The following is a 7,813-nucleotide window of genomic DNA, read 5'->3' as shown; positions in this document are numbered from 1 at the left end:
TTCGTTTAGCATTCGTTTCGCGTATCTTTAATATATACGATTTACAAAGTATATAAGAGGCGACGGCTTGTCGTTCAGTGGATTTCGTAGTTGCCGCGCTCATAAAAAAATATGAACATTATTCGATTTCGAGCGTACGTTTTCTGGACACTTAGCGAGAAGGTCGACTTTTTTTCTTCTTTTCGTTTAAGACTCGTAAAGTTCGTTATTATTACTCTTCTGAATTTTCGTGCTGGCGTTTTCGGACGTTCGTGCGAGCATTGATCTTGAGCGAGAACCGAGTACAAACGCTTTCGTGGACTCTTTCTTTTCTTTTTTTTCTTTTTCTTCCGAAGGATGCGCTTAAGAGATGAACTTAGAGTTTACACGTTCAAGATTACAAATCGTATCGGAAAAATCCAATTTGAGGAGGACATCTCTAAAATTCATATCACGTCAATGGTAAAAATCACAAGTCAAAAAATATATCTATATATATATCTTCCGCTATAACCGTACAAAATGTAGAGAATATAGGTCTTTAGAATAAATATATATATATATATATAATATATATATAGCGAGAGAGGAAACGGCACAATAATTCGGCAAGCCTCCGGTATATCAATGCACTCACTAACAGCGCACACCCAATTATTTTGTGAGCTCTTCCTCCTTCTGGCACTTAGTTTGCCGGTTCCGAGCCGGGCTCGAGATCCCTTTCCGTTCGCGGAAAGGGACGTCGTTCAAGATCCTCTTAATTTAACGTTGGCACTTACCTTCCGAACAGTCCCAAGAGAAGAATCAAAATCCGAAAACTGTCTCGTCTCGTAAGGTAGACTACATAAAAATATACGTATAGAAGAATAAACACGTAGCAAACGTTCTAGAAGAGTATATCAATTTCGAACTTCGTGTTATCAGTTTACGCTTCGTTTCTATCCTTTTAACGAAAGGCATCCGCATACGATATTTTGTTATTGTCGCTTCGCAACATACTCGCGTAAGTACGAACCGTCCTTCCCCCTCTCCCTCCCTTCTACCCTCTGTACGTATCTGATATGTGCTTTCCATTTGTGCGGAAGAGTATTTTCTTTACTTACGGTCGACATCTACAAGTTCCTCAGACGTACGACATCCTAGATCCCTTTGCGTTAAAATGACATCGCGTATTCTTACTAAGCCCACCGACGTTTCGTTCGTGACACGTGCGGCTCTTAGAACCTCAATCCTCCCCCTCCCCCCTCCCCGCCTTTTTCTCGATTAACTCTCTCACAAGAGCGCTCGCGTTACGACACGCGATGTACGCGCACGTACAATTATTAGTATTAGCGTAATGACTGATATCTCGTATTGTACTCTCTCATAGTGAGCGCGTTTTCTTAAACCGTATCGCCATATGAAAATACGTTGATGCGTTGGAGTACCTGAACCCTAGAAGAAACTTTTAGGCATCGCTCGTCTACGCCGGTCGACTGGCGGAACGTTGAACCTGATCCTATTCTTTGTCGATTTTTTTTTTTCGATTTACGCTCGATTTTTACAAATCGGACTCGCCGTAGAGAGCGGTCGAGAAGGAACGGTAATCCAGAGCTCCGGGAACAGCGTTCGGTCCCTTAAACGGAGGCATTCGCTGAATGCAATACTCCGCCTGGTCCGGCGGCAGTTCTCTCCTCAATTCGTCCGGCAGGATGTAAGGCTGTAAAACATAAGGATTCACGTTGTTATCTACTGCGCTCTGTACTCGCGACGATCATTGTCGCCGACAATTGGCGTAGTATTCTCACCTTATCGCCAGCGAGGATGCGGAAGCTGTCAATCACTTGTTCTGCGGTGTCAGTGTCGGTAGACTCGCGCGTCATGAAGTCCAGGAAGGCGTCAAAGTGCACATAGCCCGAGTTGTTGGGATCGACAATGGCCAGGATTCGTTGGAAGTCGATGTCGCCCTGCCTGTCTTTTCCGATGGAGTATCCTAGGGAGACGAGGCAAGACTTGAACTCGTCCGGCGCCAATCTGCCCGTCCTGTTCTTGTCGAAGTGATTGAAGCTGCTACGGAACTCGCTTAGCTGCTCCTGGGTAATGCCCTGAAATAGATATATATTGTTATTTCCACGTGTTCTCTTTTAAACAGCGTATAAATCATATGACAGACGTAATGGTGAAGAAAAAGAAGCAATACCTTAGAGTCTCTAGTGAGAATTTGGTTCTCGACTTCGTTAATGTTGCGATTGATCGAGGTCAGTAGCTGTTCCCAACCGACGCGCAGTGTTTCCATGGTGTACTGAGTATACCGGTTCTCGAAGATCATGCCTTCCTGGACGGCTTGATGGATCTTCTCCAGTTCTTCGAGATGAGTCTTGTATTGATACACCGCCTGTTCGTATTCCTTCAAACGATGCAACTGATCTTCCAAAGTTCCCTGAAACACACGCAACGCAATGTGAAAATTCATGCGCGCTGAAACATACGTAAAAAATCGTTAAATAACAATGATTTTATCTGATTTTATCTACCTGAAGTCCGAGACCAATAGCAGTGACCGCGTCCAATTGACGCTCTATCCATGGTCCGACGACGTTGGCTTTCTCGGCGAACTGTCGTCTAAGCAGTTCATTATCTATTTGGACATTTCAGGAAATTTCGTATTTTCAAAACATAATTATATATTAGAAAACGTATCGCTAATTTGCCAATAGAGTTTTGCCGACGTCTCAATGTCGCGAATTTTAAATTACTAAATGAAAAAATAATGTAACTAATATCACATAGCAAGGATACTTTGTTGCTTGCGAAGTTCAGCTGCCAAGGTACCGTCACGTTGAGGTACCAATTGCTTAACGTCGCTCCATTTCTTATTAAGATCCTGGAATAAATCAATAAAGTAACATTAATCGGTTTCGCGCCACACAGGTTGTGTGCTAGTGATTGATTTTCCGTCATACCATTGCAGTGAGAGTGGTGTAAGGATTTTCTAGGCCGCCAGGGATCTGATATTGCTTGACTATAGACTCTACTTCGCGCACCAGCGACACGATCGCGCTGAACTCCTTGTCCGCTTCACCGAGGGTTGCTTTGAACGCGGCATGGGCGTCCATCAGGCCCTGAATCTCCTCCATCGTGTGCACGATGAACATGTCCACTAAGTCTTCCCTGGTACCGTCCAACCAATTGTTGAACGGCTGAGAAAGATAATGCGACGACGTGAGATAACGGGCAAAGAGTCGAGAGCAACTTTGCGAATTATTGTAATTCAGATAATGCTTACAGCGGCGCGCTTGGCAAACTCCAAGTGCATAACGTCTATCTTCTCTAATATACGCTCAGCGTCGTTGAGAGCTTGACGTCTGCGTTGGGTGAGTGTACCCAAGCGATCCCATTGATCGCAAATGCTTTGGCACCTGGCGTTCACGGATGCGCTGTCGTGATACTCGAGAGTGCTGCAACGTGACGGTAACATGAGAATTACATAACATTACTACCACAAACATCAACACTGCAGTCGTCGCGAGTAATGGATCGCCGTATAAAGCGAGACTCACTTGAGCTCTTGAGCGATAGCCGCGATCTGCTCCACGCGATCTTGATGGGCCGCAAGATCCGACTCGAAGGCCTCGTGCTTCTTCTTCAGCGCCTTCAGCTCGTTCAGCTTGCACTGCCGGAAGTGTTGCGACGTGAGCATCTCCTCCTTGCCCGCGGTCCATTCCTCGTGGGCATCCGCCTTGTGCTTGAATTTCTGCGCCAGATGTTCCAGTCGCTCGAGACGCATCATCTCCGACAACAGCCAGTCCTCGAACGTCTTCTCGGCCAACTCCAAGCCTATAAGATACATTCATTTTGGACACATAGTTACTCTCTGCGAATGTACAAGGACACGCGTGACACGAGGAAATCGCGGAACAAGAGAGACCGCACCTTTCCACGCTTTATTTATGTCGGACACCATTTTCCCTTCCGTGGGCATATACGCCGGCCTGTTGCTCAGCCTCAGTTTCGTTTGCAGAGTATTGAAATTCGTTTCCAGCTTGGCTTTCTGTTCGACACGCGGCGGCTTATGCTTGCGCCGGTACGTCCTGTATTCCTCTAGCTTTTTCTGACAGCCGGCGAGGGAATTGTCAGTCTGTCGATTCGCGAGCCACGGCATTGTTCGTCGTATCCATTCGAGTAAATCGGAAGCCAGGCGCTCATACTCTTCCATGAGCCGCTCGTTCTCCTGATTCACCTTCAATACCTTGCAGATTCTGTTAGCCGCCGTCTCAGCCTACAACGAGAAAACGCATGTTCTCGTATTATTAATATTAAGAGTCGTATTAATATTTCCAAGTATACATATACAGAGTTTACTTTCATGTATTGAGCAAGACGCGCATGCAATCGTGAATATCGTACAGCCATCTCGAAAGAACGAACAGAAGATTCACGAAGCAAATTGAAAGTTCGACACTCGTACGTATGTGACGCTTTCGTATCGCACATCAATCATATTAACGCCCGCGCAAACACTCGCGTCTGTTACAGGTTAATTCCAAATGCAGAGAAACACACCTTTTGAGCACCGCTAAAACAGTGGTAGTATGAAGAAACATAGGTCATCACGGCCCTCTCATCAGGCATTGCCGTATTTCGCATATCTAGAAAAACACATTCGAAGAAACTCAAACCATGCGTTGTTAGCGTTGAAAAACTTGCCGTTAAAGATTTGATTAATTTTTTTAACAGTAACTCTGTCCGGATAAAGGGCGATACGTTATTAGTGACTCGTCATAGTTCGATGACGTATCCCGTACAAATATGCAAACACACATATGTATAAATATATATATATATATATATATATATATATATATATATATATATATATATATATGACAGAAGTATAACGAGTTTTGCGCACATAGTTTTACGCACTGAAAAGAGATACTAAACGTAAAACTCTGTTATTGCCTTACTCGTGGAATGTTACAGTAGCGCATCAGTGATCTCTCTCAGTGCTCTGTGAGACGACGGAACAATCAAGCCGGAAACGATGGCAAGGATGGATCGATTAGCAAGTTCGAAACGTCGTTAAAACGATAAGCACACAGTATGTCTGTATTAATGAAGAGTAGCACAGCTCGCGTCTGATAATTCGCAGGGGGTCGGGGGGAGTAAAGAAAGAGCAACACGCATGTCTTGACGCTGACCTGCTGAGCACCTTGGAACGCGTGGTAGTAGCAGGACACGTACGTCATGATAGCTCGCTCATCCGGCTTGGGAGTGTTGATCAAATCTACATGATATCAAGGGAACATTAAACATCGTGCGTTTACACATGTGTCGGTACGATACTCGAAGAAATCCGATCCTAGTCCTGTACGACGAAAGTAAACCGACGAGACGATTGATCTTGTCAATTGATTCGCGCGCGTCTCTTGCAATCCATTACGTCGCGAGCAACGCGGGTGGTACGCGGTTTCTCTTCGCTACTTCGTAGTTTCCTTTTCTTTTTTACTTTGAAGAATCGAGGCTCATACTTACCATCGGGATCTAACATGCGAGGAATGTCGAGATACTTTTCAGCGACATCGAAGGCAGTGTTCAAGTTCTCCAGCGGATTATCCTTGCTGAGTTTATTGTAGTCGATCAGATCGGGCCGATGACGGTGGATGAGGGCGCAGAATGCGAGACCGTCCTTGAAGGACAAGTGGAAGTTTTGGACGTTGACGTTCTTGTACGGCGCCGTTTTGCGTTGGCACCAGAGCAACAGTCCCTCCTTCGCGGTCATCTCTTCCACGGAAATGTCTTGGATCGCGAATCTCAGAATGATAGTCCATATCATTCCTAAGGTCATCTTTAGATTGCCGTCCACGATTTCTGTCGACAGATAGAACGGCGGAAGGGGAAACATTAGTGTATCATTCGACACGCGGCACTATTGACTTGGGCCCTTATTCTGAACTCTCATTTGTCGATGAGAGTACCTCTAAATGTGATAACGAGCTTTCTGATTGGCTCATTTAGAGGCACTTTCGCCGAAAAGAGAATCCACAACAAAGGTCTCGAACTTAATGACGAGAATATACCTTCTGCGCCAATGGAGACCAGCTTGACGCCCTTACTGGCGATATAATCCAGGGCTTTGTTCACATTGGCGATCTTGTGGAACCTCATCTTGCCCCTGTCGGGTCTCGGGAGGGTTTCGCCCGAGATCACCTCAAGCAGCAACATTAATTTCAGCCCATTCCTGAAATCGTCCTCGATCGATTCGATGGCAGTGCCTGCTTTGCGAAGATGCGAGTTGCACCACGCTGTGAATGTCTGTCAGAGAACGAGAATCGATTAATTTCTGCGCATTTCCGTCTCCTCTTCTCAGTAAGAGCGCGACAACGCGCCTGCAACAATCGAAATATAATCGCGGGGGCGATTGAACGAACAGCTTAAACGAAACGGCGATTCACTCGGCTTTCGCGCTAATATCGTGCAAAACCGACATTCAAAGGAATCATTTAAAATGGGGGATTGGGTTTCTCCGCTATGATGCTTAGTGTATATTTTAGTAGCGACCCCGATCCCTCCCGCTATATATATCTGCTGTCCTGGTTCTTAAACTACGCTTCTTATCGCTCGCCGCGATGATTTTCGGGTGGTCTTTCGATATCCTTGAGCAACTGCGAAGCATTACGTGCTCGTATCGAAAACGCCTCTTCCCTACGCAAACGCGTATTCCTGCCTTCTCCGCGAACCTGCTCTCATCGAGGTTACATCAGGGAGGCGCCAGAACGTTCCGCGATATAACTTTCGAGTTTAAAAATAATCACTCAGATTATATGCATATATACATATATATGTGTGTGTGTGTGTATACACCAAGTTAAAATTCCCGAATTGCTCCCGACACATGATAAATCAATTACTAAAATTAGCGACGACGGGGCCCAGAATATCCGGCCGGCTTTCGTGATGACGAGGGTCGATTTTCGCGACGAAAGAAATCATTTCGAGACTGTGTCCATACGTCGTGAGTGACGTGACGTGCGCGTTAAAGGATCGGCCGAGGATAAATCCGGCCGAACGCGGCGACAGATCGTCCCGGACATTTATTCGCGGTGGTGGTTGTGGCATAAAGCGCGGCATTTAATCGAGGCCGAATGGAAAAAACGGGGCCGCCGGTGAACACTTTTTTTCGGCTTGGGGAAAAATATTGCGTGAAATTCAATACGGGTAGCGTGAAGCACGACGGGCCAATTTTGGACATGAGCCACCCTAACTTCTGCACGCGCTCTAAGATCTATTTGTAAAACATTGACTCCTCCCGCGCGGAGTATTAGAGCATCTCGAACGCATTTCGCGGTTCGCCTCGTTTGTTTATTAATTAAAACCGCCAACGACGTTCCTCTCGCGGATATCCGCGTTATTATGTCATCGTCAATCCGTCAACGAGCTGACGCGCTCGCGCGTCCCCGCCTATTTGTGCAACATTCATCATTCTGGTCTTCGTGACGCGAATAAATGATAACGCGCGTGACAGACAGATAAAATCAATTTCGCGATCTTTCATTTCGATACTTATTAACGTAATACAACGTCGCGCGTCGCGCAACACATTCGCCGAGCTCGTAATTTAATACGTCGACGAGGAGGAGAGGCTTTTCACGCTGTGTACGTGTGCGTGACACATCGATATAGAAGTATAGTTGTGCGTGATTTTAAGTCTAAGATACGTTCTCTCGTGGATGAAGGAATGCCACCGCTCGATGTATTTGTTGATAACACATTATTTCTATTTCTGTGTGGCTACGTGTGTGTGTGTGTGTGTGTGTGTGTGTGTGTGTGTGTGTGTGTGTGTGTGTGTGTGTGT

At 45.8% G+C, this 7,813-nt stretch overlaps 1 protein-coding gene across 4 annotated transcripts in view; it reads right to left on the bottom strand.

Moving 5' to 3' along the window:
- The window catches only part of LOC116853797 (alpha-actinin, sarcomeric), a 24,286-nt gene continuing 16,473 nt past the window's right edge, over window positions 1-7,813 (bottom strand). The window contains exons 3-15 of one of the 4 annotated variants that reach the window (XM_032835023.1): window positions 6,039-6,273; window positions 5,494-5,829; window positions 5,156-5,245; window positions 4,522-4,607; window positions 3,892-4,237; window positions 3,519-3,795; window positions 3,245-3,416; window positions 2,922-3,158; window positions 2,758-2,842; window positions 2,493-2,596; window positions 2,159-2,398; window positions 1,767-2,063; window positions 1-1,678 (exon numbers count right to left, since the gene is read on the bottom strand). In XM_032835023.1, the coding sequence (XP_032690914.1) occupies window positions 1,520-1,678; window positions 1,767-2,063; window positions 2,159-2,398; window positions 2,493-2,596; window positions 2,758-2,842; window positions 2,922-3,158; window positions 3,245-3,416; window positions 3,519-3,795; window positions 3,892-4,237; window positions 4,522-4,607; window positions 5,156-5,245; window positions 5,494-5,829; window positions 6,039-6,273 (2,664 nt within the window). In that variant the 3' untranslated portion in view covers window positions 1-1,519. The remainder of the gene's footprint in view (window positions 1,679-1,766; window positions 2,064-2,158; window positions 2,399-2,492; window positions 2,597-2,757; window positions 2,843-2,921; window positions 3,159-3,244; window positions 3,417-3,518; window positions 3,796-3,891; window positions 4,238-4,521; window positions 4,608-5,155; window positions 5,246-5,493; window positions 5,830-6,038; window positions 6,274-7,813) is intronic. The other 3 variants (XM_032835020.1, XM_032835022.1, XM_032835021.1) reach the window with 3 other exon arrangements.

This window comes from Odontomachus brunneus, unplaced genomic scaffold (assembly GCF_010583005.1).
Source record: "Odontomachus brunneus isolate Ranch 3 - 2012 unplaced genomic scaffold, Obru_v1 Obru_scaffold_006, whole genome shotgun sequence".
NCBI classification, from domain to species: domain Eukaryota; kingdom Metazoa; phylum Arthropoda; class Insecta; order Hymenoptera; family Formicidae; genus Odontomachus; species Odontomachus brunneus.
The sequence above is the reverse complement of the archived record's forward strand: the minus strand, read 5'-3'. Positions and strand labels throughout refer to the sequence as shown.